Source organism: Protopterus annectens, chromosome 2.part0 (assembly GCF_019279795.1).
Source record: "Protopterus annectens isolate FY-2018-M chromosome 2.part0, PAN1.0, whole genome shotgun sequence".
Lineage (NCBI taxonomy): Eukaryota > Metazoa > Chordata > Ceratodontiformes > Protopteridae > Protopterus > Protopterus annectens.
In genome coordinates, this window is record NC_056728.1 from 764,343,725 (window position 1) to 764,361,321 (window position 17,597).

A 17,597-nucleotide genomic window follows, 5' to 3' on the forward strand; every position below is an offset into this window, starting at 1 on the left:
CATACAAACAGGACTCTACTATGTTCTATTAAAAATTTGTTACTACATCACTAAGTTTATCCAGCCTACATTTTTACTCCCCCTTAACATATGCCAGCTGATCATCAACCTGGTTTCTGTTCCAGATTCTCCTGATCTCTGAACTGCTCACTGCAGGTAGTGTGGGAAGGGAAAATTAGTGTGATGTGTGGAAAATGGAGAGGGGCTAGAATTTGGCAGTGTCAAACATGCTGTCATGTGCACCAAGGCTTCTTTCTCAAAGGCCTTATGAGAACTTACTATATAGTAGGCTGAATTGGGCAATGAGGAATGGCCTTTAACAACTCGCCTGCTGTGGGCCCTATGGGAACTACACCTCCTTAGTCTTCGTACATGCCCATCTCAGAGACTGGTCTAAATCCTGGCCTCCACCAGGGCTTGAAAACTGATCCACCCATGTCAGCGTGGACCATAACACCCTCTCCTCCTGCCAGGGATAACCATGTTCATGCTCAAGTCCAGTTCCATCAGCTGCCTAAGCTGCCACCTGAATCTGAGATGCCAAGACCACAGTTAACCTTACCTCTCTCCACCACCAGGCTAGCATCATTATAATCTTCATATGAGGAATTCAAGGAATATGCAGAGGCTGTATTTCTTTCATGAGCATAACTTTTTAAGTCCATGCAACAAACATGTTGGCCAGAGTTATACAAGCTGATTAATTAGTACAGTCCTTGAAATACAGTGGCCTTGGCATCAGTGCACCCCTCAAGATACTGTCAATGATATAAAATATTGGCTTGTGCTGCAGCAAGGCAATCCATGAAAAAAAAAAACACCATTAAACAGGGAGGAAAAAATGCAGGCAGCTCTTTGCTCTTTCCTGGGTTCTCTTGTACTGCTACTACTATGTCTCTCTATACAACTGTCTGCATTCAGGATATCACTATACAGGTACATGATTCCCTCCTGGGAACTGTCGATTATGGCTTTCAAATACATTTTATAAACCAGCTCCAAAGCTCTGAGGAATTGAATCAGTTTCTCCAGATAGTCAGGATTTGCAATACACATGAATATTCCCCAGCTAGGTAATATGCTTACATCTTATTCATGCAAGCATATTTGCAGTTTTGCATTTGAAACATGCTCATGAAGTGATGAAGACTTCTGAATACCCGTACGCAATGATAAAGCATGGTCAGTGCTGATGAAGGGATAACACCATATGCGTTCTAAGAATGAATCTAATTGTGGTATTTCCATTAGCTAAAACATCTTTTCCCAGGTTAAATAACCACTGCTACCACACAAAGATCAGTAAAAGCTCAGAAGTAAAATACATTTACATTTGACACTGCTTCAAAACTCTCAAAAGATTACAGTTTACATAAAGTAAGTAAATAAAACAAACTCCAAGATGCAACTTAAAGCAGCCACTCCAAATCACAATGAAGACGTACTAAACATACAAGTAGTATGAAATATACACATCTTCGTCTTTCTTTGCAGAAACACTCAAGCAAGAAAATTAATTCACAAAAAGGCATATTAAAAATACAAATTAATAATCCCACTGTACAATAGCAATATGTTGAGGGCAACACTATTCCTGATTCTTGGAAGGACCCTTCTATTTACTTAGCCCTACGAATAACAGCAACATGTTGAAAATAACTTTCTATTTATCCACTTCACTGAATGTATTCTGTTTGCCTGGTGGCAGAAGACAATCTCTTTGTCTGCCCTTTACCTGCATTTAATATTCTTCATCCTTTAACATCCCCTACCCTTTCACCATCTTCCCCATACCATCTTAACTGCTTAGTACACTCCCTTTCAAACCATTATGGTAAGTCATTCTATGGGTCAACAACAGTTGCCATGAAGTACTACTTTTCTCAGACCATGATAGTAGTTGGCTGTTATAATATTCTGCCCTCTCTACACTTTCTATTCAGGGTGAACCCTTCATATCTTTTTGACTTGCTTTTGTGCACCAAAATCATATCATGCCCCCCCCCCCCATCTCTTCACCACTGATGAGAAGAACTACAATTCCTTAAATATCTCAAACAAATAAATGAATAAAACAACCTTCTTAAATCTTGTTGCCCTTCTGCTAGCTTTCCTCTGGAATTCTTACAAGCTTCCAGGACTGCCCACAGTACATACTCCAGGTATGGCCTGACCAGGTCCAGTACAGCAGAAGCATTAATGCTTAGCTTCTGAAGCACACAGCATACACCCCAGCATTCTGCTTGCTACTGCTACTACTACTTACTCCCCCCCTCAGCTCCTTTTCTGCTTAGCCCAGGAGCTAATACTGCCAGATCTTTTTCCTGCTATTCTGCAATCAGTCTGACTCCCTCCAAACTGATACTTCAGATAAAGGTCACTGTGGCTCAAGAGAAATCCTGCACATTTATATGCCACTAACCTCCACTGCTGCTTTTCTAACCTGGAGGTCAGCCTTTCCAAATTATTCCTTAGACTTGTCTCCTCACACCCCATCTTCTACTGCTGCACCTACATATTTGCCATCAGCAGAGAGGCTGATTATGCTCTCTGTTATACTAGATATCTCTTAAAATAACTCTCAAACAAGCATACAGAAGAAAAGCGAACTTTGGATTGGCCCCTGTAACATACCACTTGATACTTTCTTTACTTTTAACACCACTTTACTCGCCCCAAACCCCATTTGCCCTAGCCCTCAGCCACACCGTTATACAGTTCTGCTGTCTGTATCCTACCGCGAACATCTACAATTTTCCTTTTTTTTACCAGCCACCATTGTGGGACCAACTCACAGGTCTTGGGGAAACCACCATGAGTTAGGAAAGCAAAGTTTTTCCATCAGGATTATCTTCATGATTTTGCCTGCATTGCCATTAGGTTAACCTACCTGCATTTCCTAAATCATTCCTCTTTTCCTACACAAGGGTATGACACCTCCTGTCTTACAGTTATTAGGTACCTCTGGCATTTGCTCATACAGGAAAGCATTCCAGATATATGCAAATACATAAGTTCCCATCTTTCTGCAGTATAGGATTGCACTAATAACCCCCCTTGCAACTGTTCACCAGAACTCCCATTTTGGCCTTATGTTAAGTATAATATTTGTGGATGTGTGTGTGTGTGTGTGTGTGTGTGTGTGTGTGCGCGCGCGCACAAGTGGACTGGAGACACTAAACTGGCCATCAGTGCCAGTGTGTGGTATGGAAGAACAGCAGTGGCAGAGCTAGTCACCAGGTGGTGTGACCCTTTGCTCTACATAAATGGGAAAAGGGGGGTTGTGAAAGGATGGAGATACACACTACATATATATATATATATATATATATATATATATATATATATATATATATATATATATATATATCATATATACACACACAAACGAATATCCACACAATAAAACTGCTGATCCAATCTAGTAAGCAAAACCAAAACTGAACTTAGACATATATAAACAAATTTATTAACAAAAACTCAGCTGAGGACTTTGACATTATCAAACAGAGTAAAAGAAAATGAAAGATGAATAGCACTCGTTTATCATTTCATCGGATAATACATCCTCTGACAAACAGCAATAATTAAAGGTACACTGCTTTATCATGTTCTTTTGAGTCCAAACATTTATTTAGTTTCACGTGCACATAGGATATTTAAATGTTCATTGACGCCTGGGAAACTGTCAGCATTTAATCTAGTTTGCTTCACCTTATTGCGTAGAAAGAGATTATATAGACCCTAATATAACTGTATTGTTCTATATATATTTATATATAAGTATATATATATATTTCTGTATTTTTATATATCTTTATATATCTCTATGTTATATTTTCTATGTATTGCATTAGTTATATTGTTATAGTAGTTTTATATATATACATTTTTTATATATATATATATATATATATATATATATATATATATATATATATATATATTTGGTGTATACTTATAGATGTTTATTAATTTATATTTATGACTATTTTTAAATAAGTTTTTTTATATTATGTGTTTTAATGAGTAAATATATTTGGTTACTAATTAATTAATTTAGTTACACCAATCAGCTTCCACCACTGTGTATATAATGATGTATGATTTTAAAGCTGTTGTAGAAGTTTGATAAAGCCGTTTTGGTGAAAGCACTCACTTGCTAGCTAAATAAATCATATTTTTGGATTATACGCTGACCTACGTTGATTTATTGGGTTGAAAAACCATTATAGAACTGAGAAACTGAGAAGTATTGAACAACTGAGTCCGTTTCACTCCTGCATGTGGCTTTTTCGTTTTGATTATATTTTTATATTGGATGCAGGAGTGTTCATCTCTCTATATGCTGCTTAGTGTTTTGATTTTTTAACAACATAAAACGTTCACTTATCCTCAAACTTAATTTGGGGGTTATCTTTCCAGTAAGGCAGGCGTAAGCCACGGTGGTGCAGCGGTAGCATTGTCGCCTCACAGCAAGAGGTTCTCCTGTTCGATTCTTGGCTGGGGTACCTTTTGTGTGGAGTCTGCATGCCCTCCCCGTGGTTGAGTGGCGTTCGAAATACATGTGTAAATGGGCGTGCCTTCGTTGAAGGTTGGGCGTCGAGCTGGCACCTCAGCACCATAAAAATCTACTGCCAATCATTAGCGGACCGGGGTTCTGCTGTGCCGACCCCTAACCGGGAAAATCCGAAAGAAGAAGAACTTTCCAGTAAGACATGCAATGCAGCTGATTCAGGTTGTGTAACACACTTACCTTAATAAGTGAAGGATGATAATGGGATAATTCCTTATTAGTGGTGGATTATAGTAGGGACAATTTGGGTCGCCGACCAAAGTCCTCGTCTCCAAGGGAGCCCACAGACTGCTGGATAACCAATATAATGCCCAGATTGTTACATTCAGCAAATTTAACTAATTTTAGTTAGCTTTTATGCTGAATGTATGATTCACTTAATTTTTATTCTTTAGTATACGCTTAAAAAAGCATTTGAATATCCCTGCACAACATGTGTTTCTTTAAACTAGGGAGGTGGTTAATGGCATTCACTCATGCATAGTGGAATGTGCTGTCAGGGTGTACAGTCTGCACATGCATGAGCTTGGCTGCTCACAGTGTCATTTAAATGCTTTTAGGTAGCTGACTTGGAATACATACCATAACTGTGATGGCAAATCAGCAGAGACAGTTATTTCCAAAATAACTGAATCCCATCTTTCCATTTTGTTAACAGTAGGTAAAACATTCGGACTGGGGCAGGAAGCATCTCTCTCATCTTTGTTCTTTAATTTGGATATGGCTAAAATACTTATGAAGCAAAGCCTCAAATATTACTCTAATTCATTTAGAAAGTTAATAGTACAGCAAGCTTTGCATCCATATACATTTTCAGAATAATTAGAGTCAAACTCTAGTGTCTGACATTATGGAATGACTGCAATCCTTATGATTTACCAAAAAAATCAAAAATGCTGAGGGACAAGCCGAAAATGAGGCAAAATCATGGAGAGTTAAGAGGCATGGCAGGAAATTCTCCACTGGCTAGGTGGTCACATCAGCTGCATTATCACTGATGTGGGCAGTACAACTCTCAACCTTCCATCTACAAAACTTGGAACACTTTCTCAAAGCGTGGAACAAGTGGGCAAAATATAGAATACTACGATTCCATTTTATTCAACATTATTTACCATGGACATGTGTTAAATTAACAATAAATATGTGCAAAGCTCCTTCAGTGTCAAACAGTATATAAAAAAACTTTCAAAACTCAAAATAAGGAATGTCCCTTATAATGAGGTACATTTGAGTGACACATGGTTAGGACAAAATGAGGAAGGTTCATTACTGACGTTTGTTTTTAGTACATTTGCAGTTCACTGGATTAAAGTTGATTCTTTTTTTAACATGTTTTTTTTTTTGAAAAAATCATCTAAAATGCATGTAAACTGCTAGAAAAGTCAGATTCTAAAGGAGAATGAGATGTCATACGAGGTGGTGGTGTTATGTGACAAAGTAAGCAATCCGGCCTACATTTCAGCTGTGCATCAATCATGCCAGATGAAGTTGTTTGCAATCTGTACTGCAAAAGTGCTATTTTGCCTTGCATTTGCACTGTATATAGCACAGGATAGATTTGCAGACAGTGCATAGGTAGCACTTAACTGTTCTATATTTTTTCAACTTACAAAATTGGCCTGTACAACCCAACTTGAATTGCGCAGTTTACTAACTTGAACCTTTGGGGTTTGCCATTTCAGTCCCTGTATCAAATCAGGCAAAATGCCCTTAAAATATAACCAGAACTGGAACGTATCTATAATTATACAATGACCTTTTATGGTTGAAACGTTCTGAAGCAGTAATTCTATTATTGGTTAGTACATTTTATTTCATTTCTTGCTGGAAAGTATTCAAGATTAATGAAATTTTAAAGCAAATGCTGCTTTACCAAATGATAAATATAATTTAAAACAATTGGATAGCTAAGTAGAATAAGAAAACATTTTAAACGAATGTGCACATATATGCATGGTCCTAAAAAAATGGGCATTGGGAGATGGCCAATAGATTGAAAATAGCTCAACAGACACTTAAACCCACTTAGTGATATTGCATGTGTACCTCTGTTTGCTTCCAGTGTTGTGACCTGAATGTGCCAGAATAAGTGCCATTCCAGTACAAATGTAACACTATTATTTACACAAGCTTGCAAGGAAAAGTACCTTTGTACTTGGTGGTTCTTCAAGGGCCATTCCATGAACTAGCACTAACATATTTTAGGTTATTTCCCTTTCTGCCACTGAAAAGCAGCTCACAGTCCTCTTTCTGTTTATCACCACCATGACCCATAAACACCTTCCAATTGTTCTTCAATACTTCCCTGGTGGCTACATTATCACTGCTACACATTACCAGAAAGGCTCATTGAAATCTGTCTCTACTACTTCATGTGGGCAATTTTCACCATCTACCAATGAGCCTCAACCTCTACCTAATGTAAGGGCACATGAGGTCTTCCTTCCTAACCTGATACTGTCAAAAATATATTTGCCTGCATCATAGTCCCTTTCCTCAAACAATGCTTGTTGATTAAGTCTACTTTAAAATTATGATTATTAGAGCTTAACTTTGACAATCAACATGCTTGATTTTTAATAACATTTATTTTTATATGAAAAGAATCTGCACTGTCTGCACGGATGTAGTTTACAAATGTGGGCTTTCTATATAATTTTGAGTGAAAAATTTTACAAGATGAATCATACTGTACTTTCACAAGAAAAAAATTAGATTCGAGGTACTGAAAGAAAGAAAATTAAAATAAAAAATACAACTTTCTTGTATAGCTGTCATAAATGCAGTGACATCTGAATTGTTACCATGAAACAAAAACAGGTAGTCAGTAAAACATGCATACAATAAAATGCACTTAACTAAACCTGTGGGATATAAAAAATGTACTTTCTAACCCATTTAAAACTAGATCATCGAAAAATGATTAACTGCAATTCCCACTGCCACTCTTTTGATCAGTCTGTACAGCTCTCCTTTACGTAACAAAATGCTGTTTATTAATAAGTTTGAGCAAACATCAGTTTCCCTGTTGATGAAAACTGTAGTGCGGGAGAGGAAGAGCCACACAATGTCTATCCCTGTATCCTGTGGGATTGACTGGGTACAAAGCAGTGATGTCTACACAGACCACAGAATGTTTTCTGACATGTTACAAATTAAAATTTCCAAGCTTTTTTTTTTTAATTTCCCAGGTCTCTTTGAAAAAAGGTGCAATTTGGCACATAAAACAGAAATTCCCTATGTTTTAGATCCTCTGGTGAACTGCAGATTGAAATGGTGGATCCTGATGGCATTTGTGTAACTTAGGGATGCCAAACAGTACTGGCGTCTTCGGATTCTATGTAAATAATTATTGAGCAAAATAGTCAAAAATACCAGGTTAATGCCCTGGTAACAGATCTTCATGTCTCTCATTGTAATGCCTGTATAAAAACTAATTATTCAAAAAGTCCACCATTTTACTCTCATATACTACTTTGCCCATTATAAACATGCCACCACTTTTATCATCTCAACATGGCCCATGAAGACAAAGTAGTAAGTATTTATCAGCAGAAGCTTTTTAATGAAGACAGCAACATTAGGCACTCGTGTTAGAGCAAGGTGTTTAGGACAATGTGACCACCTTTATATGATGCAAAATCCATACACAGACATCACAAATTAGCAAGTAAGCATCTGGTAAGAGCTTATACTACAGAGAATTTAAACCTAAACAGTTACTATTACTAGCATTTTCACATGCAAATAAAGCTGGCTACAGAAGAACAGAACCACATATTATGATACTCACCATAGCTTTCAAATGTGCTATATCAATGCTGCCATTTTTATCCACCTCCACTGGCTGTATCTTCATCCCTGCCATCTGTGCACTGGCTGGATTTGTGCCATGTGCAGATTTTGGAATGAGGCACACCTGAAGCAAGAAAAAAAGAAACACTTGTAATAATGTAAAAAGAACAGTAAATGCCTTTTAAAAGAACAAACCTTTGCCAAAGTCAGGGTGACAAATCCAAATGAACAGTATTTCCAGAAAGATGGAACAGAACATGTGCTTAGTCATTTTTAGAGACAAGATAATCATAGCAGTACTACACAGGGAGGGCAGTATACCCTGTAGAACACAGAGAAGCATCAAAAACACAATGAAGGATGCAAAAACAGAAATTTTATTTACGTTTGTTGACCAGGCTATTCCCGCTAGTCAGGGCCTATTAGTACTGCGGTGGTGGTGCGGCGGTAGCATTGTCACCTCACAGTAAGATGTTGTCCTGTTTGATTCTCAGCTAGAGCGGCTTCTGTGTGGAGACATGCGTGAATGGGCGTACCTTCGTTGAAGGTTGTGCATCAGAGCTGGCAATTCGGCACGTAAAAATCATTAGCGGACCGGAGTTCCATTGTGGCGACCTCTAACCGGGAAAAGCCGAAAGACACAACAACATTAAATTACCACTTAAGACACAGATGCATCAAAATTACATTTATTTCCATGCAATTAGCTCCTTATCTTTTCTAAGTATCCATCTCCCAGTTCTTTTGTCTACTGTACAGTGTTTCAAATATAGCTGCTATAGATTTTTAATTTCCATTTTCTAGTATTTGCTTTTTTTGGCTGCCAAAAGACTTAAACTTGGCCTTACTATGACTATGCAGTTCAGATCCGGCTTCCCAGCTTGAGAGAACCATTTCTTTAGTTATGGTCATTTGCTCCCTCAATACTTCTGACAGAGTAGTCTGCTGGGATTTTTTATTTTTTGAATCTGCCAACTCATATTCCCAAAAAATGCACCCAGTTACCTCTTTCCTCCCCCTCACATTTCTGATATGTGCTATTTACCAGAGAGAAAATTATTTAAAGTCGGCTTGGGATATAAAATACATATGCAAACACTTCCAAGCAAAAATCCTAAACTGCCTGGACTTTGTTGATACTTAGGCTTTGTTGATACTTAGGAGACCTACATAAGTCCTCCCATTGTTTCACTGTAAATTGTTTTTCCAGTCTCTTCCAAATCTTTAACCTCCTCTGACTGATTCTTATATCAATCCTGGATAGTGAAGGCAGTCCGTGACCTGCAGTCCAAACTTCTTGGTCTCATCCCACTTTATCTTTCTCTATTTATTTGCTCCCAATACAGTGGATCCTTTGCCAGTTTTCTCCAGTAAATTCTTGCCCCCCCTTTTGCCTATTTTTTGTACCCTACTTTTAGTTATCCATATTGGCAAAACCTCCTTTCTCCGTTCCCAATTTGGCTTAATTCTTAAGACTACTTTCTTCAACTGTATGAATAAAAATCATTCTCCCTAAAGATCTGCATCCAAGATATACAAAGACAAATAAATGTAGAAATAAATCTTATTGTGTTCCCATAAAGCAATGGCCTATTTTAGGCGAGACCTGAAGTGGTTACCTCTATATATTACAGGCTAATTTGGCAGGATGCTGCGAAGGTTCCCCTACTTTCTGTGAAAAAGATACTGGATTGGTGTCTCCCAAGGATAGTGGAAGAGTCTTGAATACTAGTGGAAGGGCAGCTGTGCAATATTTAGAGCAAAATAAAGCAAATAATTAAATAAAGTTGATACATAGGGTACAACTGCTGGTAAAATACAAACTAGAGGACAGTTTGACATCAGAACGTGATACCAATAGAAACCGTAATACATAAATGGAGATTGTGGAAGTACTACGGTCAGAGAAAGAATGCTGGAAATAAGTGGAGTGTTAAGGAGAGTTTTTATGTCATTCCTGACTCACAAGGAGAGACGGTGTCTAGTTGTCCAGCTTGGGTTACCTCGGATAGCTCTGTTGAGTGAAAGCTGGACATAAAACCAACCAACCTGCCAAACATGAACTGAGAATTGCTACGCTTAATGTAGGTTCACTGACAGGATGCAGCTTAGAAGTGGATGACATGATGATACGGAGGAGGCTGGACATCCTATGTATCCAAGAGACGAGATGGAAGGGCAGTGCAATAAAGCCACTTGGCTTGGGATCCAGACTCTACTACTCAGGTGGTGGACAGGCTAGAAATGGTGTAGGAATTGTGGTGAGACAGAGGCTTCAGAAGTCAGTGAAGGATATCATCAGAATTAATGACAGACTCATGGCAATCAGACTCCAGTGTAATGATAGGACAGTATTCATAATCTCAGCCTATGCCCCACAGCAGGGTTGTGACAGTGAGGAAAAGAGTGCATTCAGACAGCAGTTGCAGGACCTACTAGATAAAGCAGGACAACATGAATTGGTGTTGATAATGGGTGACTTAAATGCACATATCGGGACAGACAGAACAGGATATGAGGACTGCCTGGGTCCACATGGAGGGAGCAATAGGAATAAAGAAGGAGAAGCCATTCTAGACTTCTGTCTGGCAAATGGCTTGATAGTAGCCAACACATGGTTCAGAAAGAGAGACAGTCAGAAGATCACATACAAGAGTAGCCAACATGCAACTCAGGTAGACTTCCTCCTAGTAAGGAAAAGGCACTGGGGTAGAATCCATGATTACAAAGTCACCCCCATTGAAACAGTCAGTTCACAGCATAAACCAGTAGTTGCCACAATCAGCTGCAAGCAGTGGTCAGAGAAGGCTCTAAGGTCAACAGAGACCAGGCTGAAGACCTGGAAGTTGACTGGAGAGAAAGTACAGCAGTTCAAGGAATTACTCAGGGTTCTAGCACCCCAAGAAGAGGAGGAAATAGGTGGAGTTGAAGAAGAGTGGCAGTGCCTAAAACAGCATGTGTTAGGACTATAGAAAAGATATGTGGCCGAGCCAGGTATGGAAATAAGGTACATAAGGAAAGCTGGTGGTGGAATGCAGAAGTGCAGGAAGTAATCAAAAGAAAGAAGGGGTGCAGGAAGAAGTGGGAGATTGAAAAGAATGACCAAGCTAGGAAGGACTACTGGTTGGCTAACAAAGAAACTAAGAAAGAAGTTGCAATAGTAAAGAACAGGGCATCAGAGGCACTCTATCAGCTTCTGGAAAGTGACTCAGTAAGGGGCAAAAAGAAACTATACCAGGTTGCAAGGCAAAGACAGAAAGATAAAGAAGATAGTCAGACACCCTTCATAAGGGATTCCAGCAACAACCTGCTTACCAGCCCACAGGACATCAAAGGCAGATGAAAGGAGTATTTCCAGCAGCTTCTGAATGAAGAAAACCCCACAGAAGCGGTACTGCCCCAGAAACAGCCTACAATGAGAGTAGAAGAGGAGCCCAGCTTAGAAGAAGTAAGAGCAGCACTAAGGAAACTGAAGTCAGGGAAAGCAGCAGGCTCAGGTGAGGTCACAGCAGATATGATAAAGATGCTGGGTGAGCTAGGGAGAAATGGCTCCTGAGGGTACTAATTGCAGTGTGGAGAGAAAGGCGTATTCCAGATGACTGGAGAATAAGCATACTCGTGCCAGTGTACAAGAACAAAGGGGACATCCACAACTGTGGACAATACAGAGGCATCAAACTCCTACCACATTGCATGAAAGTTCTGGAGAGGGTGATTGATAAACGGATATGCAGAATAGTAGAATGTAAGATGGGAAATGAACAGTTCGGATTCAGATCAGGATGCAGCACAATTGACCCGATGTTTGCATTGAGACAGATACTTGAGAAGAAACTAGAGAAGAGGAGAGAGTCAAACTGGGCTTTCCTAGACTTGGAGAAAGCATATGACAAGGTCCCAAGAAAGCTGATCTGGGCAGTACTGTGGTGATTTGAAGTCACAGAAACATTGGTAGAATTAGTACAGGCTATGTACAAGGACCCAGTGACTCAAGTACGAACAGTGTTTGAACTCACTGAGGGGATCCCAGTGGGAGTGGGTGTACACCAGGGTTCAGCTCTGAGCCCACTGCTGTTCATACTGGTAATGGACTACATCAGCAAACAGGTTGGAGGGGTTAGAGCAACAAAGCTGCTGTATGCAGACGATGTGGCAGTACAGGCAGACTCTGATCTAGAACTTCAGCAAAGGATAGGAGAATGGAATGCAAATCTGAAGGCACATGGGATGAAACTAAGCACAGATAAGACAGTGGTAATGGCAGCAGATTGGGGAAATCAGAAGAAGCTGAAAATAGAGATAGATGGGAAGATAGCGGAACAGGTAAACAGCTTCAAGTATCTGGGAGGGGTTGTTGAGGAGAAGGGTAGTCTGAATGAAGAGGTCAAAGCTAGAATCAGAGGGGCTGTAGCCAACTGGCATAGAGTATCAGGTGTAGTATATGACAGAAGAATGCCAAAGAAGCTGAAAAGTAAGGTGTACAAGACAGTGGTGAGACCAGTACTACTGTATGGTACAGAAACCTGGGCAGTAAAGGCAGAACAGTTGAAGAAGCTAGAGGTGATGGAAATGAAGTGCCTGAGAAAGGTGGTAGGATGCACACTGCGGGACAGGCGAAGAAATGAGGACATAAGAGCAGAAGCCAAAGTAGCTCCAATTGCAGAAAAGATCAAAGAAAACAGATTACGATGGTATGGGCACATGTGTAGAAAAGCAGAAGACAATCTGGTGAGGGAGATTTGGGACAGACAGGAAGAAGGTAAGAGGAAGCGAGGGCGTCCAGCAAAGAGGTGGATGGATTGTGTGAAAGAAGATCTGCGACAGTCAGGCATGAGTGTTGAAGAAGGCAGGAGAGTGGCACTGAATCGAGAGAGTTGGCGACAGTTAATACGATACCCCAACCCCATGTAAATGGGAAAAAGGGGATGATGATGATGATGATGATGACTCACAAGGAGAGACGGTGAGCAAATCAGAGCAGAATGATGCCCTCATATGCATGCGAGAGGACCCAGGCAAGATGCAGAGAAAGCAGGCAGCACTACTGATAATTGAAAGGAATGCAGTAAGTGTTTAAAAACATTTGTTTGGAAATGTAGCTGCTAGGGGAACTGCTCAAACGGACATACAAGGAAAGAGAAACACAAAGTCAAATATGTCAGAAAAAGAAACAGAACCACTAGAAAGATATATTTGACACACATGTACATCTTTATGTGTGTGTGTCTCTCCGTTTACATGGCTTTGAGTTTTCAGAAACTTGAAATTCATATGGCCAAGGCCATATGCTCAAGTTTTCAAAAACGGGGGGGGGGGCAAGCCTGCCTGCACTCCCAACACCTGCAGCAAATTATATATATAAATCTGAACTCCAACATCGTACTACCTTGAGGAAAAGGGTAAATTCCCCAATCTCCACTGTACCACGATCTGCATAACCGCTTCAAGAGGAATTTACCCCTTTCCCCACTGTAGTGCAATCTTGGTATATATAATTTGCAGGGATGCAGGGGGCCTTGCCCCCCCCCATGCAAAAAAAAATTAGATTTTATATTTTGAGGTTTTGGAAATGTGAATTCATATAAACCCATATATATTCTGGCACACAATCATTACATCCTTGATAAGTTCATAGAATAATAGTAGGCTATTGGCCCAGAAGCCCTTATAAGATAAGCCTAGTCAAGAATTTCGCCCATGTTCCCACAAAGTCAGCACCTGTTTCCCTGTCCAGCAAGGACATAGGTGGGATCCCAGGGGTGTATTTTCTGTTTTCCCATCCAGTCATCCTGGTTCCTCAAACAGGACTAGTGAGGTACTCTGCTTGACATGGAGAGGGTGCCTATTCCATAGATGAGGGGAGTCTTTGGAACAAAAATCTGTCCCATCAACAAGTTCTATTAATGTCAAAGACCAGGTTGAGGCCTTGTGTGCAGGTTGCATGAGTGGAGTTTGACTTACGGATATGCAGAAACTCCATCAAAGCTGGGTTTGAGATGGTCTTGTATGTCAGACACAGGTTACCTCCGAGCACTCTGTATGAGATTGAGTAGAGGGACAGGGCTTTTAGCCTATCTGTACAGGACAGGTGTTTGAAACCCTACATTTTCCTGGAGAAAAAACAGCAACATACGAATAAACCAACCAAACGAAACTGGAAAGCTGCAACAGATTTATTCCGGTACCTCGGCTGAGTGCCTTCAAAGGAATAAATCTGTTGCAGCTTTCCAGTTTCGTTTGGTTGGTTTATTCCTACATTTTCCTGGTCAGGAACCTCTGTGGTCTCTCCAGCTGTTGTATGTGCTTGGCAAGGTACAAGCCGAAGGGGGCACTGTACTCAATAATGGGTCTGATAAGGGTGGAGTACAGGGATGTTATGACTTCCCTACTCCTGGATGAAATACCCTTACTTATGAAGTGGATCATGTAGAAAGCCTTCTGTACAATGGAGGCAACGTGGTGGTTAACAGTCAGGTTGCTATCAACATGGGTGTCCAAGTCCCTCATGACTGATTGTATGCTTACTGCGTTGTTATTAATATGATAATTAGTGGGGATGCCATTTTCTCCAAGGAGATAATGATGCATTTCATGGCATTCAGTTTGAACCCATGTTTCTGGCACCAGTCATTAGTTTGGGTAAGGCCCTCTTGGAGGATATTCACATCACTAGGGAGAATTTAAGACAGCACCCAGATTTGCAGTCATCTGCAAACTTGGTCAGCCACAGAACACTGGTTTTGGCTTGCACTTCAGAAAAGTATATCCCAAACAGCAGAGGCCCCAAGACCGATCCTTGGGGTACGCCGCTCGTTAAGGGTCTACTACTAGAGGTGGCTTCCCCTGTTTGGACTGAGTGGGTTTTATCAGTCAACCAGTTAGCTACCCATATGGTAACATACCTGTTGATGCCTTGCTGGGAGAGTTTAATTTATTACGCCCAAGTGGGGAATAGTGTCAAAGGCTTTGGCTAGGTCAAGGTCAGCAGTGTACATATCTTCCCCTAGTCCATGACTTTGGTGACTGTTTCGAAGAAGTAGACCAAGTTTAACAGGCATGATCTCCCTTTGACAAAACCAAACTGTGTGAGGTCAAGCATTTGGAGGGTGCCAATATCCTTGTTTAGAAGGTCCATGATAATGTGTTCCATGGCCTTGCAGATCAGGCTCTTTAAGCTGATGGGGCCTATAATTGCCTGGGTCAATGGACGCTCCACCTTTGTGTAGAGGGATGACAGTGGCTGTCCTCCATTCAGCTCAGACAAAGACTGTGCTCAGGCTTTGGTTGAATAGGGTGCCTAATGGTGCTGAGAGCTCATGCCTAAGTTTATGTAGGATGCAGCCAAGGTTGTTGTCAGGTCACATGGAGGCTGTATTTTTTGCCTTTGAGAGGACATTAAAGACCTGCTCCCTGGTGATGAGGGGAGGGGGGGCAGGTACTGGGGATGTCCTGGTTTACTGGTGGGGGGACAGGGGGGTGAAGTTTTCACTGAATCTGTCTGCCAGCAGGATAGCAATATCTATGCTGGTTGTGTATATGGTGTTCCTGACCACCAGTTCAGAGCAGAGTTGGGTGTTACCTTTGAGACTGTGGACATATGTGAAGAAGGCCTTTGTGATTGTCTTACTGGATGTGGTCAATTTGGACTCAAAGCTGGCCTTAGAAGATTTCACCAGTGAACTTATTTGCTTGTTCAGACAAATGAGAGATTGCTTCCAACTTGGCACCTGCTCCTTCTTGGTACTGGACAGCATTTTTTTCCTTTTATTATAGAGTTTGTTTATTGCTGCTGTCCACCAGACAGGTTTACTCTTCCCTGAGGAAGATGATTTGGTCCTGTCAGGTACTGCTGAGTCCATGTAGGTGCTCATATAGTTTTTTGGTGTAGGACTGGGGCTTGGACATTAGTGATAGTTCCAGCTGAAGGGGTAGTGGCTGTGAAGCTGCTTATACCTTCTCTCAGGAGATGCAGTCAGCTTTGGAAAAGTTTTTTTGTCAGACACTGACAAAGGAGGGGGGGAGGTGGTCAGGGAAATGGTGACTATGAATGTGATTGCTTTACTGTTGGATATTACCAAGGAGGATATCAATGTAGGGGTACTAGAGTGGCTACTCACGTTGGTTTGTACTAGGTCCGGGATATTTTCACCTCTCGTGGGGGTGTCGACCAGCTGATTCAATGCACTGACATTGACGAAGTCGAGGAATATCTGGGCATTTGTGTTTGGGCTAGAATAGGTCTTCCATTCTATGGTTGGGTAAAGTCACCCAGGATCAGGGTAGATGGTTGAATCTTGATTCATTCAAGTAAGTCCAGATAGGTGGAGTAGGCATCCTGAGTCATGCCTGGGGGTCTATAGCTAGCTATGATTTTTTTAAAATAGGTGTTTTGTCAACAGTTAATTGCACTTGGGAGTATCTCTTGTGCATCATACTGTTTTACCAGCCTGGTCTTTGATAAATACTGAAACTCCACCTCCTTTGGCTTTGTAGCCCTCCATTTGGGGTCTGAAAGTATAGCAGGATGAGTAACCTGGTAAGGCTGGGGTGCTCTCTGTAGCTTTGAACTAGGTTTCAGTGACTGCACAAATGTCAGCATCCCCCAGGGTGAAGAATGCTTGCAAGAAGTGCAGTTTCTTGCTAAGACTCCCAGCGTTTAGCAGCATGACCTTTAAATTTTGTTTAGAACTTTTCACATTGGTAATTTTGTGCTCAGAACTTTGCTACAAAAGGCACTATGGGGAAGGCAAGAGCCTTTGCCTGAAGCCCAGGGGAGACAGATGACAGCCATCTCTGGCAAAACACTGTGGTCTGTCAATCATGTCCTCCCAACCTGTCAGGTACTGGATCCCCTTGGAATGACACTAGAAACTCAGCCAATTGTTAAGTCAATAATTTTCTGTTTGTTTTGAGGCATCATTCTGGATGGGTAGGATGCTGCTTAAGGCTAGGGACATACGTGCCTGGGATACATATTAAATGAGCTCAATCATCTCTCTCTCTTCATATAGTCCAGACAGGTAAGTCTCAAGTCATTCACACCAACATGGACTGTGACAGAGTCATAACAATACCTGTCGTTAAGAGACTTCAGAGTGTGTGATATGGCGGATTCTAGAACCTGACAAGCAACTTACTGTGACTTCCTCCTTGTCTAGCCTGGTGATGGGCACATCTGTGTGTCTCACAATAGAGTCTCCTATGACTAGTACGTTGGGTTTGT

At 40.8% G+C, this 17,597-nt stretch overlaps 1 protein-coding gene across 2 annotated transcripts in view; it reads right to left on the reverse strand.

Moving 5' to 3' along the window:
* Nucleotides 1-17,597, reverse strand: part of GLDC (glycine decarboxylase) — a 1,044,727-nt gene that overhangs the window by 244,909 nt on the left and 782,221 nt on the right. For both annotated transcript variants that reach the window (XM_044061077.1, XM_044061078.1), the window contains one exon: nucleotides 8,373-8,498. In XM_044061077.1, coding sequence (XP_043917012.1) covers nucleotides 8,373-8,498 — 126 coding nt within the window. The remainder of the gene's footprint in view (nucleotides 1-8,372; nucleotides 8,499-17,597) is intronic.